The sequence below is a fragment of the Puntigrus tetrazona genome, chromosome 1 (assembly GCF_018831695.1).
Source record: "Puntigrus tetrazona isolate hp1 chromosome 1, ASM1883169v1, whole genome shotgun sequence".
Lineage (NCBI taxonomy): Eukaryota > Metazoa > Chordata > Actinopteri > Cypriniformes > Cyprinidae > Puntigrus > Puntigrus tetrazona.
The window spans coordinates 19,576,065-19,597,008 of record NC_056699.1 but is presented as its reverse complement, the minus strand read 5'-3'; the positions used below and the strand labels follow the sequence as shown (position 1 = coordinate 19,597,008).

Genomic DNA, 20,944 nt, shown 5'->3' with positions numbered 1-20,944 from the left:
CTTTATCTCGACTTAAAGGAGACGCAACAAAGAGCGACAGCAGTGGGCCCTGCTAACAGCGTGGCTTACTATAGCTTTAAGAACTTAAAATAGGGTCTGGGTCTTTAAAATGAATTTTGCACAGTTATTATAGAGATGATAGACTAAGTTTTCTATTTATGCGACTTACATTTTTGCACTAGGTTTGCAAAGAGAAGTAAGGACATCCATTGAAATATGTTTGACAATCGGATCAGGGCCGTTAGCAACCCAACATTTTTCATGTTATGTCTCCTGTTTATTGCAAGCTATGTTTCGTTTTGTTGAGCGTTTTTGAGGCGTCCTGAAGTACGAGAAAACAACTTTAGTGGTGATGGAGCCGCAGCTCTCGAACAACAAAGAGGAGGTGGAGAATGAGGCGGCCCTGGAGAAATCCGCGGGGCAGAGTACCGCATCCACCCCGTGCAGGGCATTCAGAGGACGGGGCGACGGGTGTCTTAAGACCGAAGGGGCTTGCCCACCCGAGACGAACGGAGCTGCGCCCAGCGTGGCGGGATCCGGACGGGTTTTACGGGACAGGTCAACGCGAGCGATTCCCGTGTGGAGGCAGAGCGATATCGGGGAGGACCGGGGTGAAGTGACACGCGACGCTGCGGCGAATCGCCGGAGGAAAGCGAAATGCCCGCGGCGCAGGAAGAGCGCAGCAGCCGCTCAGGGTTCATCGGATGCGGCCAAAGAGTTCAGCGTCGACCGCGACCTTCCGGATGAGTACGGGCGCCTTTTAAGCCTCTAATATACATGACATGTTTTAGAGCACAGTAACAAGGCCTCGCTCGTGCAGGTCCTGATAATAAGGCATTCCTGTGTTAATTTCACACCCTTCAGGCTTAACGCTGTCAGACTGCAGTGTTTACGTTTGCACTAGTGAAAGCAGATGTGTTTCTAAAAGAGTAGTTGGGCAAAATAACTCACACACTCTTTGACACTGGAAGGATGAACCTAAAAGATGAGACATGATAAATAAATCAGCCTGTTTCTCCGTCTTATGACAGGTTTGAAGAAAACAAGGATGCGCTGGTTAATCGAGGTACTTGAAATGACATTTATTTTGTTAATAAGCATCTGAAGGAGGCTGTTTATGGCCAGCCGTTTTATTAGTATTCTGTCATTTCTGTTTAAAAAAATCTGAGTAAGTGACTATTCATTAGATACTAGTACTTATTCTTCTAATAGTTATAACCGTTATTCGTAATTCAGTTGTTAAACTGTTATTGATTTACAAAGAACGTTTTCAACATTAAATTCTGTAAAGCTTTTTGGCTGAAGTATAGTAGAAGTATCAAGTATTCATTTTCGACTAGTTTGTGTTACCGTTTAGCTACTATTAAGTTCTAGTACTTTATTTCTTTGTAACTAGCGATCTTCTACCAATAATAGCTATTCATTTTAGCTTTAAAGATAGTTATATATTTTAGGTACCTGTTTTATCCAAAACAATGACTAGTCGTAATAGCTGTATATAGTTAAATTTAAACATGTTACTACTAGTTATAAATAGGACACAAACCACTAGTAATAATAGTAAGTAGGTACCAGCAATTATTGGAATGGATATCTGAATATCTGTTAACTACAATAAGTTGGAAATTACTCACTTTGTTAACATTAGTAAGCATTCATCTCAGTTAATATAAATGTGAATATTAAGTAATAACATACATTATTAAATTTAAGGGTTTTATCTGTTAATATTATTTAATGGACATGAGCTAATATGAGTTAATAATGAACTTTTCATTACTTCAATCGTTTCCATTTAAGTATTTTTAAGTTAAGTTGTTAAGTAGTAAATGTGTTAAGGAACCTTATTGCAAAGTATTACTGAATTTTTAAGTCACATATCGCTGTTTAATTCGTAACTAGCAAAAATCGCAATATGTAAGAGCTAGTTATTATTGGGATACTGTCTATTAGCAAAGAAATACATACTAGTATGTAATGAATATGTACTAGTGATAAACTGAATAGATGTACTCGCTTTTGGAATAAGTACTAGTATCTGACATGCCAGTAATGAAGAGTACCAAAGCCTATAAAGAAATACTAGTTAGTTTTAAAGAATAAATGCTAAAGCAGTTTGCCTTGGGATGTGATCTGATTGTGCTTCATGTGACTGTGTTCTCTTCCAGCGGCCCGCGGCAGACGGGTGCAGGTGCGCTCAGGGGCCCGCACCTGCCGGGGCTCGCCTAGGACAGTGTTTAAAATTGAGCCAGAAATGGACATTGACTATGGTACGCTGCTGAGCTTTTAATGTAGTAAACTAAACAGGTCCAGCACAAATGCCTGATCAAATACACACCACAAAACGTATACATAAATAACTATAATGGTTGCACATTTTGCTTGCAGTGGAGGCCGATAAAGCAGTCGAAAAGACAGGAACAAGGTGATCGCACATTTATCAAGAGAACACATGGACACTTTCTCATGAAAGACCCCATGAAATCAAAGTTTTGTGGTTTTATGTGCATTTAATATGCACGGCGTTTCTATTCCGTAAAAAAAAAAAATGGACCAAAAATACCTTGCATTACCAAACGTATTCAGATTTCTGCCTTCCGTTTAGCATTTAGTGCCTCTTTATTCACGATGTGACATCAACTTAAGGCTATTGGCTGTTTGTTAAAAAAGATATGAGAGCAGTTTCAAAAAACAAAACCGTGCTCGTCAAGCCATTTCGTGGGGTCTTTGAAGACACTGATGGCTGCTGGTGTTTTGGAGTTGGTCTAACAAGCCCTATGTTTGTTACTGCCGTATTTTAGTGTGGAGAAAAAGGAAGAGGAGAGCATGGATGATGATGTTGTAGAAGAAGAAGAGTGTCCATTTGTGGATGATCCAAAAGATGAAAACTACCTTCCCCTTTCACATAGGTAGTGTTGCACTTTGTGCGTATATATATATATATATATACACTGATTGATGTCGTTGGGTATTGACACTAATATGGTTTTAGAGACTTGAACATTGTGAAACAAATATAATCTGATGTTGTGGTTTAGATGGATTACTGTAAAGCGGTCTGTTATGAATTATACAGACTTGTCAGGAGTTGCAGCGTCACAGAAAACTTGTTAATAAGGGAATTATAACATTTCCAGGCCAAGAAAAGCAGTCAACGGATAAAAGGTCACAATAAAGACAATTTACCTGTAAAACGTTCGTTTTTCTAGTCATGGTCATCCATAAACACGTTTCTGTTTGTGAGATAATGGTCAGTTCTTTGTTGATTATGTATGCCTTTTGTCGGGCTTTCAAGAAAACCTCTGTATTTATTGTATGGAAATACTGAGGGTGTTGGGTGGTGTTCTAAATATATATGCTGTAAGCATCCAGCTTAATGTAGCGTGTGCAGTGATACTGCCTCCAGTGCCTTGATGATGATGAATAATATAATCCTGCACCGTTAGTGCTTCGGTGGTATCTGCGTGTATGTTTTCTAAATCAAAAAATAGAAAGAATTAGAAACACTGCTTTACTATTTGAGACATGTATTAGATTATGTACACTGATTGTGGTTTGTTTCCAATGTTTCTTTTGTTCAACAGTGAGGAAGACGCCATCACCAGTGATGAAGATGTCCCGTTTACTGATGACGCGAATGACCAGAGCTATGATCCTAAGTATGAGAAGTGTGTGTGGGTTTTTTTATTTATTTATTTATTTATTTTTGTGTCTTCTGAACAATCTCGTTTCCTACACCCTATACATTTCTATTGTATTTCTGTGCAGGGAAATTCCTAAGTCGAGGCGCAGACCCCCTACTAGACTGACGGAGAAGAAAGACAAGGCTGCGACGCAAGAGACTGCAACAGAGCAAGAGGCAGAGATCAAAACCGAAGGAGGGGAGAGCACAGACGTGCAGACCGCTGCTGAAGTTGAGGAAGGTGCCGAGCCACCCAGGAAGTGAGTCATCGATGTCGTTTTGTATGTTTGCGACGAAAACGCAGATTGACACCTCTGCAACAAAATGTTTGCTCGTTAGATTTGCAGTCTCACTTACACATTCTCACTTAAACGCTCGCTCAGTAAATGATAAACAAATATTAACCATCAGGCATTTGTGTTTTGTCTTAGAAGAGGGCGAAGAAGGAAAGATGATAAAAGCCCTCGTCTTCCTAAAAGAAGGTAACGAAGCGTCTTGTATAAAAGTGTTAACAGAGTTTTGTAAATAAAGTTCTTGGAATTGTTAAAAAAAAAAATACTGAAATGTATAATAATTATTGTAAAATTATTTAAAATTCTTGCTCTGTATTAATTTTGGACTATAAATGTTGTCACAAACCAATGACAGAATCATGGAAAATGTCAATTTATTGTTCAAGAAATGTTGCAGTCTAGATTATGGCTATAATGATAACTGACACAAAAAGCCAAGGCAAAAAATTATGTGTAACAGTGAATTAAGGGTATGATGTTATCTATAATTTCATATAATTTATTCAAGTTACGTACAGCCTAATTACATTTTTCTTTTTCAGATGTTGAAATTATTATTATTTTTATTACTTTTTTTTTTTTTTACTAAAATGTTATAATAAAGCTTGTGTATTATATATATATATATATATATATATATATATATATATATATATATATATAAAACTTTTTTTAATTTTAACTGGTGATAATTTGTTCTTGTACTCAGGAAAAAGCCGCCGGTGCAGTATGTGCGTTGTGAAATGGAAGGATGTGGAACAGTGCTGGCTCATCCACGTTACTTACAGGTACAAACACAAACCTCGCTGACTGACACCTGTCACACAGTTTAGACCTGAAGTCTTTCTGTTGTCTCTTTCTCCTGTAGCATCACATTAAATACCAGCACCTGATGAAGAAGAAGTACGTCTGCCCTCATCCCTCATGCGGACGACTCTTTCGGCTGCAAAAACAACTACTGCGGCATGCCAAGCACCACACCGGTAAGATGAACACATTCAGTGTAAAGACTGAAGTGTCTTTGGTTGGCTGGCTTTTTTAAAGTACAGTCTGTTTCAGATCAGAGAGACTATATCTGTGAGTTCTGTGCTCGCGCCTTCAAGAGCTCTCACAACCTTGCTGTGCACCGAATGATACACACCGGAGAGAAACCACTGCAGTAAGTCAGTTTTACCTTCGTAACTATACTGTTTATTACATAGCAACTGAACAAATAACAAAAGTTTAATTAAAGAATGATTTGGGTTAAAAGCCTGATGGTGTAACTTTTTAAAAATGACAAAATTAAGACATGAATATTAGTACTGTCATTTTTTTTTTGCCAGTTGGCTGAAAACACAGTTTATTATTTAATTTCATTCGGAACCTGGCAAATGAAAGGGTTCTGAGCAGGAATCTGGCAACCCGTGTGTGCCTCAAGTCTGAGTAGGCAGTGTGGGGGTTTGGGGGGACTCAGTATTTTGAATTTGGACTGCAATACCTAGTTTAACCACTTGATGTCAATCCTACATATAGCACTTTTAAATGGTTTATTACTAAACTGTATTACTATGGTAATTTTTTTTTTTACATTTTATGCACAACTGATTGTGTTTTAAATATATATATTATACACACACACACACACACACACACACGCATAAAAAGTTAATAGTCATTATTAAGATTGATATGATTATTTGAAATTGGTACTATGTGGAGCAAACTTGGAGGAGCAAAACAGAACAGCCCAAATCCAACATGTTCTCATGTAGAGAATGAAGGATGTTGAAGATGAAACATGGAAGACAGTTAAATGAAAACCGTTATGTCACACTTCTACATGCCCTGAAGTGAAATATATAAATATTATATTAAATTGCTTTAACTTTTCATTATGGAAATATCAGTACCAGTGTTTTTAGTTGTCATGTTACACTTTCAATACTTCATAAAAAAATGACATGCAAGTTCTCCACTGTCGTCATTTGACGGATTTCTAAAGAACAATGACAACATTTCAAACGTATAATTTCCTTTCTAGGTGTGAAATCTGTGGTTTCACTTGCCGTCAGAAGGCCTCCCTTAACTGGCACATGAAGAAGCACGATGCAGATGCCACGTACCAGTTCTCCTGCAGCATCTGCGGTAAGAAGTTCGAAAAGAAGGACAGTGTGGTGGCCCACAAAGCCAAGAGCCACCCCGAGGTGCTCATTGCAGAGGCCCTGGCCGCCAACGCCGGAGCCCTCATCACCACTCCCACCGGAGTCACCTCGCTGCTGGAGACCTCCACGGGCTCCATGCAGACAGAGCAGGTGGTCCCTGAGGCCCAGGGGAGTTCTGCCATGCCGGCGGGTCAGGTGGGGCCAGTGATGGTCGTGGATCAAGACCACCCACTACACACCATGCAGGTACCGGTGACCCTGGCCTTGTCCTCGACAGAAGAGGAAAACAGCGCTCCTTCACAGCAGACCTCCGCTCACTCTCTGCAGATGCCGCTACAGTTCGTCTCGACGCAGCATCAGCACCAAATTCAGCAGCTACCCGTTCAGCCCTCCACGACCAACGTCTCCCAGCAGGCCGCTTTGGTCCAGCAGCTGCCCGTTCAGCCCTACAGCCCTCAGTCCCAGATCGTCCACATGGCCTTCAGAGCTCTTCCTCAGCAGCAGCTCCCGCTAGTTTCTGTCGCACAGCAGCTGCCTCTTCAAAGCGCCCAGCCACATCAAAACCAGACCCTCTCGAGGCCCCCAAGCCACAATCCCGCTCCCAGTACTCCTCTTCTCACCCAAACCCTGCCCGAGGCGTCCGCCGGCTCCCGGGGCATTTTGGGATTCGGGGGCGACCCTGCCTCCTCCTCGTCTGCATCTCCCCAGTCTTCCATTACTCCTTCAGAGACGAGACAGGTGGTCTGGGAGGGAGACGGGACTAATGAGAACGGAAGTGGGGGTGGGGTTTGGGAGGCGGGCGGAGAAGGGGAGGGGCCAAACATGACGGACAGTTCAGAAGGCCAAATACAGCGCGTTCTGCTGTAGGGAAGGAAGGATATTGAAGGTGTACCATGGAAGACAGTGAGATGACTGTTATTTGTCACTCTCCTACACGCCCTGAAGTTAAATATATAGAGTCATAAATATATTGTATGTAATCGCATTAACATTTGGTAGCTTTGTAGATATGTCTGTACCAGGGAGACTGTGTTTTGAGTTGTCATTGTTCATTTTGTATATAAACAGTTATAGTCCCCTCCAACAACCATCTGTTTTGTGTGTGCGTGTGTGTGCGCGTGTGTTGTGTTTTGTCGCTGTAGAGGTTTCCACAGACCTTAATTCACTTTAGTCTGTGTGAGTAAAGCCATTGTCTGTGTGTGTGTGTGTGTGTGTGCGTGTAAGAAAACTTGTGCCATCATGTGGCTTGAATAGGTACTGTAGAAATTAGGGAGGCAACCATATTACAGATAAGCTGATAATAATTTTCTTGTTATGGTCAATATTAAAACTCCATCCTATTTTGTCTAAATAAATGTAAAATAAAACACTAAAAACAAATCAGCTGCTTTAAATGTTACAAGTGAATTTATGCATCACTAATAAAAATATATTAATTTTGTAATTTGCTAAAAGTAATAATTAGTGTTTTTAAACTTAGAGCATTTGACGGTAAGAGCAATACAATTGCAAAAAAACAACAGAAAAATATAATATACAATATTATATACAAAACTGTTCAAAAGTTTGGCGAGGTGTTTTTGAAGGATTTTTATCCTAAATTGCAATTAACGCTAATATTGTTAAATATTGGTACAATTTAAACAATTTCCTAGACGGCAAAGCTTTTTAGCAGCTATTACTCTTCAGCGTAACATTATCCTTTAAAAATAATGCTAACATTCAGATTTGGTGCTCAAGAAACATTTATTATCATAAATGTTGAAAGAAAAACGTGTGCTGTGTAAACCGGGATACTTTTTTCATGATTCTTTGATGAAAATAAAGTAGCATTTACTTGAAATATACTTTTTTTTTTGTTACGTTATTTAGAAATGTATTCATTTAATTCATCCTTACTTAATAAATGTACTAATTTCTTTCAAACAAATCTAACTGCCTCCAAATGTTTGAACATTATTGTATATCAAATTTAAACATAGCTACCAATTTTATATATATATAAAAAAAAAAATCTCTAATATCACAAGTAACAAATTAAAATGAACGTAACTGCAAAAAAGGGACACTTAAATCTAAAAACACATTGATCCTATATATTTTTAGAGTCATCAAAAACAACATGTATACACACATTTATTGTTTCAAAACCTTAGAATTAGATTAATGCAGGGCTAAAAAGGGGCTTCTGGGAAAAAAATAAGATCTAGATAAATGCCATTTCAATAATGCGATCTATTCCTACACACTTGTTAGGAAAATTTTCACAAGACTCTCTGCTAATATTGACCACATCGCCTTTGCCTACAAAACTCTGTAACATTTTTACAAACTAATCACAATCTCGGTAGCATATTAATTCAATAAATATGACGCAGCATCGTGGGTGCATCGCATTAAAAGTATGTTTGACGTGAAACATTTTGGATCATTATGGTTGAGAGAGTCTGGCAAACTGCTTGAGAGCACGTTTCGGTGGAATGAGAGAATCGTTCACCCCCACTCTCCTCTTCTTTCGCTGTTCGTCGTCTTTCTCTCCATCTGTCTCTGCGTCTTCCTCACAAGAAGCCGGCGGACCATCGTGGTGCGAAACTGCATCGTTGTCTTTTGTCCCGGTGTCGGAGGTGACCGCGCGGTTGCCCTGCAGATCGCTGTCGTGTGCGTACTTGCAGCGGCTTCCGAAGCGGCAGCGGCCGTCCTTTCTGTAGGCCACACAAATGCGCTTGCCGTCGATCTGGGTGGGGCGGGCTTGTAAAGTAAGAGGTACGTGTTTCTGTAGGACGTTCAGTCTCTCCTCTGCCAGCTCTTTGAATGGATTAGCAAACACACTGCTGCCTGTAAGTGCTCCACCCGAGCTGGATCCTCCCAGAGGCGGAGGAGGGAGCTTGTGAGCGCGAGGACGGACGGAGAGGAGTGGCAAGGGCTCGGAAACGGAGCGGACGGCAGCGGGAGGCTCCTCTTGATCCTCGTTCTCCGGATCAGAGTCAGACTCGCTGGAAAGCGACTCCGACTCCACCAGGAAATTATGGCTTTTCGTCTTCTCTGCTGTGCACTCTGTCTTTTTGAAGGACCTAAGCAGAAACAATTAAAGATGTTTATCTAAAAAGCGATTATTCTCAGAATAATTGATTTCTTTTTTTTTTACCATGTAATCATTGATGCAGTCGCTGTCAAATGCTTTCTTAGTTTATACGCACAAATAAAATAACACATAAATAAATAATACTCTTTATTAAGTGCACATTGAATGAAGAGTTTTGAGCACCTAATTAAAGTAAAATATAATTTAAATGTATGTTTAATGTAATTAGCTTTAACATCTTTATATTCCATTTCATAATTACTTCTTTGAAATACGGTTAAAGTGCACTTAATATACTTGCAAGCATATATTCTATACTGAAATATGCTTTAATTCACAGTCATGTATTTAAATGTTCTTGTATCGACACATTTGTAATGATGTCATTTAAAATGTATCAGCTTTAAATGTAATATCAGCTACAGCTAAAATTAAAATCAAAGCGCACTCCGAGTGGATTTTTACATTGTCTGCAAGTTAAACAATTACCTTTTAAACCACAAACTGAGTTATGTAATACAATTAATTCTTTACCAAATGAAAGTGAGCGGTGACCCTCTCTGTCAAACAAGAAGTGAATTTAAAGCATTAAATTACAGGACTTGTGTTTCCTCAAAAGCTATCATTTGGCTTCAGTCTATAAGTCAAGTATATGGACTACTTTATGGTGCTTTTCGTCCTTTGTGGAGTTTGACAGCCTCAGTCCCCATTCTTACTCACTTCAAATTATATATATATATATATATATATATATATATATATATATATATATATATATATATATATATATATATATACACACACACACACACACACAAAATGAACTGAATGGGGAGCATTTATATAATTTTGTACCCTGAAGAATTCATGTTTGGTTTATTTTAAATGAGCTTTCCATATAAGATTTTAGATTAACGCACGACCGTGGACGCTTCTCTTCACGCGGGGCAAATTAAAAACTCCCGTACCGACTGAAAACAGGTATTATAAATAACGTATTTGTTTATTTAATTATGAATGACTTACCCCTTCGTATTGTCTTCTCCTTTCTCTTCGTCCTCCGACTCGGATGAAACCCCGTATCCCACAAGCGAATTCATATCGACCTATATACAACTTATTGAGAAAAGTGATCCAGATTCTATGAAAAACGTGTCAATATGATTGGATATCAAAGATTAAAATATTATTGAATCGTTTGTTTATCCGGAAGTCGGGTTTTCTTCTTGGGCTCCAAACTGATTTTCGTGGTGATGATGAGAAAACGAGTGCGCCGCTGCGAGGCTGGGAGAGGTATTGAGACAGTGATATTCAAATATTAAAGAGAATTACAATTATTAGTCGTTTTTGTTCATTAAAATAGACCAATAATAAAAGTTAAATTGAAATATTCGATCAAATACTTAAACATAAAGTGCTAAAATAAAACACTGAAAACTGCAAATGTAAGCTGCTAATTAGAAGTTTTAAAATGAGTAAAACTAAACGTGAAATAAAAACAATAAAGACAACAATATATATATATATATATATATATATATATATATATATATATATATATATATATATATATATATATGTATGTATATATAAAATGTTAAAATGATAAAAACATTACTAAAGCATATTCTTAAAATAAAGTATGAAAGTATAAAGTAATAAAAGTAATTACAAAATAAATGTAAATTAAACTTTAATTAAAATTAATGAAAAACTCACTGCAATAAATACTACATAAATAATACTGGTCTTTAAAACAGGGATAACACACCAGGAGACATGAATGATTTACAGGGGGCACTTGATGGGACAACCTTGTTAACAAGTGTTATAATGAATGACGATTCGCACTAGAGTTTTTTTTTAATGTTCATTGCAGCCATTATCAGCAGCGGAAGGAATATGGGAATAGTCGTGCAGACAGAGTCGCGTTGATCTATCACTTTGCCCCAGCTGCGGCAATACTGTGTATATCCTTTCTAGCGCAACCACAAAATGCAAAGAAATGTTTCACATCCCCTGATATACAATGCCCTCTGAAAAGTTTGGAAATGCCCTATAGACAATACTGGCAGGGATCCTTTTTTATTTGTGATAATTATGCGCTCATGAGGAACAGCACAAACTACGAAAACATATGTTATTGCATAATTTATATATAGAAAATAAATGCATTTTTGATTCATCAAAATATCCACCATTAGCAACTGTTACAGCTCTGCATAATCGGTCAAACATTGACTTGATGTATTGCTCTCCTGGAGGATTACCCAAAGATGATTCACATTGGTTGGACTTCTCACGGGCATCACGGTCCAGTTCCTTCAATAGTAGTGTATATAACATGTATATATTGCAGTGTATATGTTACTTTAATGTACAGTATATTTACCAAAAAACGATAAGCATTTATGCTGAAATCATCCAAAAACACACTTTTGCATAAAAGCAATAGTATAAGGCCTTGAGACTATGAGCACTCGACCAACATTATTCAACATTCATTATAGACTATTATTTATAAAGATAACGTGACGTTATTATTTGTGTATAACCTAATTACAGGAATAATTCATATGATGTAGGCTAAGCCTTACGACTTGTAAGAGGAAGGTTATAGAACTATTCAAAAATAAATGGTAAAAGTACTTTTGATTTCCACAATAAAATGAATGTACAAAGTTAAAAATGTTCATGCTTTCTATATTGTTGCACTCCGATAGTGAAATATTGATTTAACAACATCACTTTTGACACTTTACACAGTTTCAAAAGTTTTCAAATGTTATGCATTCTTCAGCATTTCCACTTCTGGTGGACAAATATGGGCCTAGTAGAAACACGGTTTGAGAAACAGTCAATGTCTCAAATAAATGCGAAAGTAACAGGTTACCACATTTTCCAGCCTCCCTATTGTAAAAAGGGAATGTGTGGGCAGTGATAAGCTTAGAAAAATAGAAAAGTGGAATAACACCCTTTTGTACCACCCTTCCTTGTTATTTCACGTAGACATCAATTCCTCATGCGAATAGGTGAATAACCACAGAATTTGTCAGAAAGCACAGCAGATTTGAACTTTTGGCAAATTTAATTGTAATGACTGGTCGAAGACAGGTGGATCCATTTGCGACAGACTTTAATCGTGGTCAGACAGGCAGGGTAAAACAGGAGCGAACGACAGTATACAGGGGAATCCAAGAGACGTAAACAAAGACAGGCAGAGGGTCGGTAGGCAGGCAGAAATCAATCGTAGAATCAAACAGGAACAAGGTCGGCAACAGGAATACAGATACAGGGATAAACGCTCAGAATTGCTGTACAAACAAACAAGACTTCGCACAGATTGATGGCAGGGCAGATCTTTTAAAGGGGAAAGGGAATGAGGAACACCTGGCAGCGCTAATCAGTCCAAGGCACGGGATTATGGGAAATGGAGTCCTAGAGCGATCAGTACTCGGGTGAGGGCTCTCCGGTGGTGGTCGGAGAGAGCCACAGAGGTGCTGTTCATAACAGAGCCCCCCTGCGAGCGGCCCGAAGCGAGGGGTGATTCGACGCCGAGGTCTTCCACGGGTCTGGGAGCAGGTTTGTCGGGTGGTCCTGGTGGAAGGTAGCGATGAGTGAAGGATCGAGAATGTCTCGAGCAGGTATCCAGGACCTTTCTTCTGGTCCATAGCCCTCCCAGTCGATTAGGTACTGCAGTTCCCTGCCTCGGCGTCGTGAATCCAGGATTTCGAACCTGGTAGGCTTCCTCGCCATCGATGATTAGGGAGGGGCGTCCTCGGCAGCAACCTCATCCTGGTCCTCTCTCCTCCCGGGCCACCGGCGGGTTTAAGCAAAGAGACATGGAATGTAGAAGCAACACGGTAATTAGCAGGGAGATCTAGGCGGTAAGAAACTGGTGAGACTTGTGCAATGACCTTGAAAGGACCCACGTACCTTGGGCTTAGCTTCTTGCAGGGTAACGAAGTCGGAGGTCCCGGTCGATAGCCAGACCCAGTCACCAGGTGAATATTCCGCCCCTCTCGGCGATGGCGGTCGGCTTGTTCTTGAAACCTCCTGACTGCTCCTCTGAGATGAACGTGAGCCGAACCCACACTTCCTCACTCCTCTGTAGCCACGAATTGATTGCGGGTAGTGCTGAAGGTTCTCCAGACCAGGGAAATAGTGGTGGTTGAAAGCCCAGGACACATTGGAAGGGAGTCAGCCCGGTAGATTGCTTCCTCAACGAGTTCTGCGCATACTCAGCCCAGACAAGATAGCGGCTCCAATCGTTTTGATTGTCGTGGCAGTAATTCCGTAGAAATTGAGACAGTTCCTGATTCATGCGTTCAGCTTGACCGTTGGATTGGGGGTGATAACCTGACGTTAGACTTACATTAATATTGAGTTGGGAACAGAAGGCTTGCCAGACTCGAGAGGTGAACTGTGGGCCACGGTCTGATACAATGTCCTCTGGTAAGCCGTAAAAACGGAACACTTGCTGTAAAAGCACCTCGGCAGTTTCCCAGGCTGTGGGTAATTTCGGCAGAGGTATGAACCTGCAAGACTTAGAAAACCGGTCAACAACCGTGAGCACCGTGGTGAAGGAATTGGAGACCGGCAGATCCGTCACGAAGTCGATGGCAATGTGAGACCATGGTCTCTCTGGTATGGGTAGCGGTTGTAGGAGTCCTGCTGGGCGTTGGTGAGAGGTTTTAGTGATGTTGCATATTTGGCACTGTTGAACGAATTGGATAGTGTCCGAGCGTATGGTTGGCCACCAAAAGCGGTTGTTGACTAAGTGAAGGGTGGCAGTGATACCTGGATGACCGGAGCTGGGGCTATCATGAATCCAATGGAGAACTCTTGATCTCAGGGCTTGAGGCACATAGGTTCGATTGGGTGGGCATGCTGGGGGCAGGTTCATCAAGTTGTGCCTCAGAGATCTCCGTCATGATGTCCCACTGAACTGGAGCCACAATACGAGCCGACGGTAGAATGGGGTCCATAGAGAATGCGCAGGGGTGCTCTCGAACTGCCTGGATAGGGCATCTGCCTTAGTGTTCTTAGAGCCTGGGCGATAGGTAACCTTAAAATCAAACCGGGAAAAAAAACAGAGACCATCTAGCTTGCCGTGAATTTAGGCGTTTAGCGGACTGGATGTATTCAAGGTTTCTGTGGTCAGTCAGGATAGTGAATGGGAATTTGGCCCCCTCCAGCCAGTGCCGCCACTCCTCAAGAGCGGATTTCATCGCGAGGAGCTCTCTATCTCCCACATCATAGTTGCGCGTCCGCTGAGTTGAGTTTACGAGAATAGTAGGCACAGGGGTAAAGTTTTGCTGGGTGCCCGTGACGTTGAGACAAAATGGCTCCGATGCCTACGTTCGATGCATCCACCTCGACTATGAACTCCCGGTTGGGGTCTGGGTGATGGAGTATCGGAGCGGAAGTGAACTTATCCCTGAGTAGGTTGAATGCTTGGATACTGTCAGGTGACCACGATAGGCGATGTGAATTCCCTTTAACTAGTGAAGTGAGAGGAGCTGCAACAAGACTAAAATTGCGGATGAATCTTCGATAGAAATTCGAGAAGCCCAGAAAACGTTGTAACTCCTTGACAGTGGAGGGGCGTGGCCACTCCACGACTGCTTTGACCTTGTGCTCGTCCATCGTTACCCCCTCCGCACTGATGATGTATCCTAAGTAAGCCACTTGGGTCTTGTGGAACTCGCATTTCTGGAGCTTGGCGTAAAGTTGATTGTCTATTAAGCGTTGGAGAACTGACCTGACGTGAGTGACATGGGCATCGAGGTTATCTGAGTAAACAAGGATGTCGTCCATGTAAACGATGAGAAATTGATTTAGCATATCTCTAAACACCTCATTGACGAAAGCTTGGAAGACCGACGGACTGTTTGCAAGTCCGAATGGCATAACGAGGTATTCATAGTGCCCGGAGGTTGTTGAAAAAGCTGTCTTCCACTCGTCTCCCTCTCTGATACGGATCAAATTATAGGCGTTACGAAGATCTAGTTTTGTAAAGAATTTTGCTCTGCGAAGTTGTTCCAGGGAGGCTGGTACTAGTGGCAGCGGATAGCGATATTTAACTGTAACCTCGTTCAGACTGCGATAATCAATACAGGGCCGAAGACTACCATCCTTCTTCTTGACAAAGAAAAACCCCGCGGATGCTGGTGAAGTGGATGGGCGAATGAATCCCTTGGCGAGTTCTTCCTCGATGTATGATTTCATTGCCTCTGATTCTGGTTGTGAGAGGGGGAAAACACGGCCTCGTTGAGGAGTGCGTCCAGGCATGAGGTCGATGGCACAATCATTCGAACGGTGAGGTGGTAGTTGTGTTGCACCCCTTTCACTGAATGCTAGGGCGAGATCTTGATACTCCCCAGGAAGTTCGGGTGGCGTGGTGACCCTCTCTTCGGAGGGAAATGACTTCTCTTCTGAGGGAGATGGCTTGGAAGGAGATTGGTGTACAGGATTGTTCAGACAGTGCTTGTGACAGTTTGATGACCAATGTGTTATTTGGTGGTCGGCCCAGGATATGGTGGGGTTGTGAATCTCGAGCCAGGGTAGTCCGAGGACGATGTGATGTTTGGGAGACTGAATTACAAACAGGCGAATAGATTCGGAATGAAGGGGGCTTACTTGCAGTACCAAGGTTTCCGTGACTGATGAAACATTACCGGGTCCAAGAGGGCGTCCATCTAGCGCCGCCACTGCAACGTGAGGTTCACATGGGACAAGAGAGATTCCATTAGACTTAGCAAAAGATTGATCGATAAAATTGCCGGCCGCCCCCGAATCAATGAGGGCAACGGCCGTAATCCAAGTCCGTTTCACCTTTAGCTGGACATGAATCTCAAAAGAATCAGAGTGAGTTTGATGTCTTACCGATGCTGCTTGATGGCGCTGGGGACGTATGGGGCATGACATTCGGAAGTGCCCGCCTGACCACAGTAGAGACACAGGCGCTCACGCACTCTTCGATCCCGCTCCTTGGAGTCTAAGTGGGCTGAACTGATCTGCATGGGCTCTGGTGCCGTTAATCGAGCAAGGCTTTGAACGGGAAAACTCACACTTGTTGTGGCGCGCTCTGAGAATATTATCCAGCTTGATTGCGATCTCCATGTACTCCTCAAGCGATCTGCCCTCATCGCGACAAGCCAGTTCCTTTTGAAGGTCCGTGTTCAAGCCTCTACGATACATTAGTTTGAGAGGTGATTCACCCCAACCTGATTGGGCAGCAAGCGTGCGAAAAGTGAGAGTATAATCCGCTGCAGTGCTGGTACCTTGAGCGAGGGTAAGCAGTTGCTCTCCGGGATCTTTCCCTCCGGCTACTTGTTCGAAGACTCCCCTGAATTCTTGCACAAAATCATTGTACGAGGGAAAAGACATGCGACGTGCTTCCCAGGTGGCTGTGGCCCAATCGAGCGCTCTCCCGGTGAGCAGAGAACAGATCAAAGCAACCTTGCTATCTTCAGTGGGGTATAAACTGGGTTGTTGGCTAATAAACAAAGCGCATTGCAACAAAAAACCCTTACATTTTGCGGATGATCCGTCGAACTTGTCGGGCAGACTGAGACGAGGACTGAGGTTAGATTGAGGCGGAGTCACGGTAGGCTGAACGGGTTGAGCGGCTTGAGCGGCGTGTTGGCCTGGATTCCCGGTAGCGAGGGTTAAAGTGTGGATCGATCTCACCAGTTCCTCAGTTAAAGTGGTGAGTTTGTGCAGTTGATGCTGGTGCGTGGCGAGTATGGCGGCTTGGGACGAGACTTCTGACATCACCTGATACATATCCGCTGGATCCGGTAGCGGCGAAGTCTTCTGTAATGACTGGTCGAAGACAGGTGGATCCATTTGCGACAGACTTTAATCGTGGTCAGACAGGCAGGGTAAAACAGGAGCGAACGACAGTATACAGGGGAATCCAAGAGACGTAAACAAAGACAGGCAGAGGGTCGGTAGGCAGGCAGAAATCAATCGTAGAATCAAACAGGAACAAGGTCGGCAACAGGAATACAGATACAGGGATAAACGCTCGGAATTGCTGTACAAACAAACAAGACTTCGCACAGATTGATGGCAGGGCAGATCTTTTAAAGGGGAAAGGGAATGAGGAACACCTGGCAGCGCTAATCAGTCCAAGGCACGGGATTATGGGAAATGGAGTCCTAGAGCGATCAGTACTCGGGTGAGGGCTCCCTCCGGTGGTGGTCGGAGAGAGCCACAGAGGTGCTGTTCATAACATTAATAATGTTTTCTGCAGCTTGTTAGCGGCTGCTTATTTCTTTATTCAAATCTAAAGTTATTAAGGAATTTCTTGACATGTACTGAATGAATTAAGCAACTTGCCACGACATAAAACAAATACGTTCTTGGCTTTATAAATCGGCAAAAAAACGTACAGTCATATATCAAGAGTAATATAGGCACTGGTATACACCTATTAAACCATACTTAATTTTCACATATTCCATAGCATAATGTGTCTGTATATGTATATATATATATATATATATATATATATATATATATATATATATATATATATATATATATATATATATATATATATATATATATACTTTATTAAAACATAGGCTACACAAAAATATGTTTTTACTTCAGATTGCAATATTTCATATATGTAAAATTAATATTTAGGAATTTTTCATACGGGACAATCTGCTTTATTCTCAAACGTTTAGCATACTGCTTCTGCTCTAAACAACAAATAAAAAGAAAATAATTTAGCCTACAGCAGGCTGGTTATAATAATAATAATAATAATAATAATAATAATAATAATAATAATAATTAGATGTATATATAATAATTAAGTAGATGCTCAAAGAATAATTAAGTAGATGCTCAAAGTTCACATTTCAGGTATGCAACTCATAAAACAAAACGTACTGCAAACCACAGACCGCCATTCTAAAAAAAAAAATCTTGGTTTCCTTCCAGGCTTCCGAACGAGACTCTACTGAGCGCTTTTTCTTTTGGTTTATGTATATTTTCCAGTTTCCGCTGGTATTAAACGGTGTGTCCATGAGGTGAACTGGGATTGCCAATGGGATTCCGCCTCGGCTTTCCCAGCCCCTCAAACGCACCACGTTCCCATAAAGAGGCGGAGCCACGGCTAATTCAGAACTACATTAAAACGGGAGAACGGCGTCTTGTAAGTCGTTCTGTAAGCCATGAGAGGCGGTTTGGCGAAAGTGGAATAACCGCTAACCGAGAAACAGCGACTCGGGATCAGCACCATTCAGCGCACATACAGCCTACGGTAATACAGGGGAGCGGGGGTACAGATGCAAGGATACGTGCCTGTTTATTCCTGCCGTCTGCTCAAACGTTATTTTTCAAACAGTAGGTGATTTTGAGTGTAAATGGCTGGCAGAAGTGCAAACGGTCGCCACGGGTTGCGGGGCCACGCAGGGAGGACCGCGGCTCTCGCCCGGCTGGTTCACAAGGAATGCATACAACTCCTGGAGATATACGTGAGTCTCAAAACAGAGCTTATTTACACACAACCAAATATAATTATTATATTTAACCGTTCAGCCTTTCCTAATTGCGGCCTGACCGAAGTCAGTGGCATCGTGACATTTAGTTGAAGGAATGTCTGGGGGAAGCAGCGTTAGAAGTGACAGCGTTGTGCGCGCGGCCGCGCGGGATCCAGACTTGTCGGTGCGCGCAGAGAATAGGAAGAGCTGCTGGATTGTGAGGCTTGATTGTTCCGGTAATAAAAAAAAAAAACATTTGGATGCATGCCAGATTGTTCAGGTCCAACACCTCCTCTCTTGTTTTCCCCTGAATGATGAAACAATTCTGGGTTTCGGCTTGTTTCGGTGGAAATGTGAGGCCTGGAACGTGGGAGCGGTTTGGAATGCAGAGGAGTCTTTGAACTTCAGGAATAGGCGAGCAACACTTGATTCCTGCTCGGTACAGCACGAGCTGATCAGCTGAAAGCCTCAGAGGGCGCTACATTATTAATTAGCGACTTGATAAAAGGCCAGCAACCTGCTTCTGTTGCAAAAATTGAGAGAAAATCTCTGCCTAAAGGTGCAAGGCTAAGATATTTGTATTGAAATTTCTCATTAAAGAATTAGAAATTTAGAACAATGTATGTCCTGTCAAAGCAATATGGGTGTTTAAAAATAGATGGCTTGATTTGATCATTATTTCTGTCTTTTTGTGTTTGTGTGTGTGTGTGTGTGTTGAGTTGTAGACTGTTTATTGCTCGTTGTATGTCTAGCCTCACCTAACCCAGTCATCGCGATTGCAAAAAGTTTCCTAGTTTACTCAAGTTCTCCCTTAAGCATCCGCTGCTCAATACTGTGCAATAATGTTTTTTCTGTATTGTCCCTGTTAAATAAACCAATTATTAAATAAATACAATGTGACCGTTAGAAATTGTTTGTCGGCTGCGCAAGGTAGTTCGGCTCTATCTTTTATTATTTAGCAATTATTATGAATATATGTTCACCGCATGTTTGTTTATTAGTTTCGTCATCTGGCATTTTCTGCTCATTCAACGTTTCTCGTAACCTCTGCTTATTCCCTTTGTCTCACTGATTTAGAGAAACAGTGAATCACTGCCGTCCCTGCCGGCCGACGGAGGTTATTTAGTGTCCATTCCTCCATTGGTTCCTCAGCTGTCAGATGCGGAAAAAATATCTATCCTGCATGCTGCGCTCAAGGAGAGTCTGCGACTTCTGGAAGATGTCATTACCCGGGAGGACGCAGAATTTTCTGGCGAAGACAGCGAGTACAAGAGAAAACAGAAAACTGTGAGGGATCGCCTGGGGCACCTGTTGGCAAGCACAGAGCAGCTGCTAGTGGATGGCCAAAGATTTGAAGCTGAAGTTAAAGAGGTGCTGAAATGCTGTTTAGCCGGCCATTTAAATCAAATGCTGCTTAGGTTTTCTCAGAAATGTGACGCTCCTCTGCTAAAAAAACATCTCGTTTTCATTAACAATCTCTCTGTGCCTGTGTGAAAGGAGCTGGATGGTCAGGCGGCCAGTGGGGCTTTCGGTCTGAAGATGTGGATCGTACGAGTGCTGCAGGACCTTGTGCACTGGACCGGCCAAACATCTGAGACCCTCCACTCAATGCCAGCAGAGACGGAGAAAGCACCAAAGACCAGGTCCCTAAGGACAAGAAGAGGCGCCGGGAAAATAAGGAAGTGAGACTGGATATGTGATGAAAAAAGGGAATGAAAGGGTGGAGAGGAAGAGGTCAGTATGATAAGAATGAGGAGAAGGAATTTCATTACAGCATGGAGAATGTAGAGAGTCAGAGGATCTGGATGCAGCATTCCAGCACGGGGAGGGTTTGGACAAGATTATATTTTATTAAAGTTATTCTAATATATTTCTTACGTTACATTAGATTTTAGACCGTAGCAATGAATGTAAATGTACTGTATGGTTTTAACACCTTTTTTGAGATTGTTGACCTGTAGATTGTTGATTCATAGCTTTCGTTTCTTGAAAAGATTGACAATGACATGATGATCAAAGCGAGTTAATATATTATACTTTTTTGCATATTTGTGTCTACAAGGGATGGTTCGCACAAAAATGAACGTTCTGTCATCATCGACGCAGCCTCATGTCGTTCTGAGTCTGTATTATTAAACCTGCAACAAAAATGTTGCTAGCACTTTACAATAAGATTTGTTAACATTAACTGAACGTCCATTCGTATTAATCCAAGTTAATCTTGATTTCAGCAAAAA

General features: G+C 41.6%; 3 protein-coding genes across 9 annotated transcripts in view; 2 read left to right on the top strand and 1 right to left on the bottom strand.

Moving 5' to 3' along the window:
- The first annotated feature begins 6 nt into the window (after positions 1-6).
- Positions 7-7,203, top strand: zfp91 (ZFP91 zinc finger protein, atypical E3 ubiquitin ligase). 6 transcript variants are annotated; one of them, XM_043244156.1, is made up of 12 exons: positions 7-747; positions 1,032-1,066; positions 2,169-2,270; positions 2,389-2,425; positions 2,802-2,909; positions 3,585-3,659; positions 3,769-3,942; positions 4,114-4,164; positions 4,685-4,763; positions 4,844-4,958; positions 5,035-5,134; positions 5,999-7,203. In XM_043244156.1, exons 1-12 carry the CDS (start codon positions 353-355, stop codon positions 6,984-6,986), a joined length of 2,259 nt encoding a protein of 752 aa, XP_043100091.1. In that variant the 5' UTR covers positions 7-352; the 3' UTR covers positions 6,987-7,203. The 6 variants fall into 6 exon arrangements, with proteins under 6 accessions (XP_043100091.1, XP_043100084.1, XP_043100074.1 ...); XM_043244149.1 differs by having other exon boundaries at positions 3,585-3,668; positions 4,117-4,164; XM_043244139.1 differs by having other exon boundaries at positions 3,585-3,668.
- Positions 7,204-7,846: 643 nt separating this feature from the next.
- Positions 7,847-10,434, bottom strand: si:ch211-113e8.11. Its single transcript, XM_043244195.1, has 2 exons — positions 10,228-10,434; positions 7,847-9,190 (listed from the first exon to the last, which is right to left on the bottom strand). Exons 1-2 carry the CDS (start codon positions 10,299-10,301, stop codon positions 8,551-8,553), a joined length of 714 nt encoding a protein of 237 aa, XP_043100130.1. The 5' UTR covers positions 10,302-10,434; the 3' UTR covers positions 7,847-8,550.
- A 7,899-nt stretch (positions 10,435-18,333) lies between these two features.
- cntf (ciliary neurotrophic factor) overlaps positions 18,334-20,944 on the top strand; it is a 3,462-nt gene continuing 851 nt past the window's right edge. Inside the window, exons 1-4 of one of the 2 annotated variants that reach the window (XM_043238431.1) lie at positions 18,334-18,487; positions 18,575-18,701; positions 19,785-20,078; positions 20,205-20,944. The exon at positions 20,205-20,944 is cut by the window's right edge and continues 851 nt beyond it. In XM_043238431.1, the coding sequence (XP_043094366.1) occupies positions 18,591-18,701; positions 19,785-20,078; positions 20,205-20,393 (594 nt within the window). In that variant the 5' untranslated portion in view covers positions 18,334-18,487; positions 18,575-18,590 and the 3' untranslated portion in view covers positions 20,394-20,944. Of the gene's footprint in view, positions 18,488-18,571; positions 18,702-19,784; positions 20,079-20,204 lie in introns of both variants that reach the window. The other variant, XM_043238362.1, reaches the window with a different exon arrangement.

Excerpts from the sequence above, each read along its gene's own strand:
- zfp91 (XM_043244139.1), top strand. The coding sequence starts at position 353 with ATGGAGCCGCAGCTCTCGAACAACAAAGAGGAGGTGGAGAATGAGGCG. Across the intron at positions 1,067-2,168 it reads GGATGCGCTGGTTAATCGAG|CGGCCCGCGGCAGACGGGTG; the intron begins GTACTTGAAATG and ends GTTCTCTTCCAG. Across the intron at positions 3,943-4,113 it reads GGTGCCGAGCCACCCAGGAA|AAGAGGGCGAAGAAGGAAAG; the intron begins GTGAGTCATCGA and ends GTTTTGTCTTAG.
- si:ch211-113e8.11 (XM_043244195.1), bottom strand. The coding sequence starts at position 10,301 with ATGAATTCGCTTGTGGGATACGGGGTTTCATCCGAGTCGGAGGACGAA. Across the intron at positions 9,191-10,227 it reads GGAGAAGACAATACGAAGGG|GTCCTTCAAAAAGACAGAGT; the intron begins GTAAGTCATTCA and ends GTTTCTGCTTAG.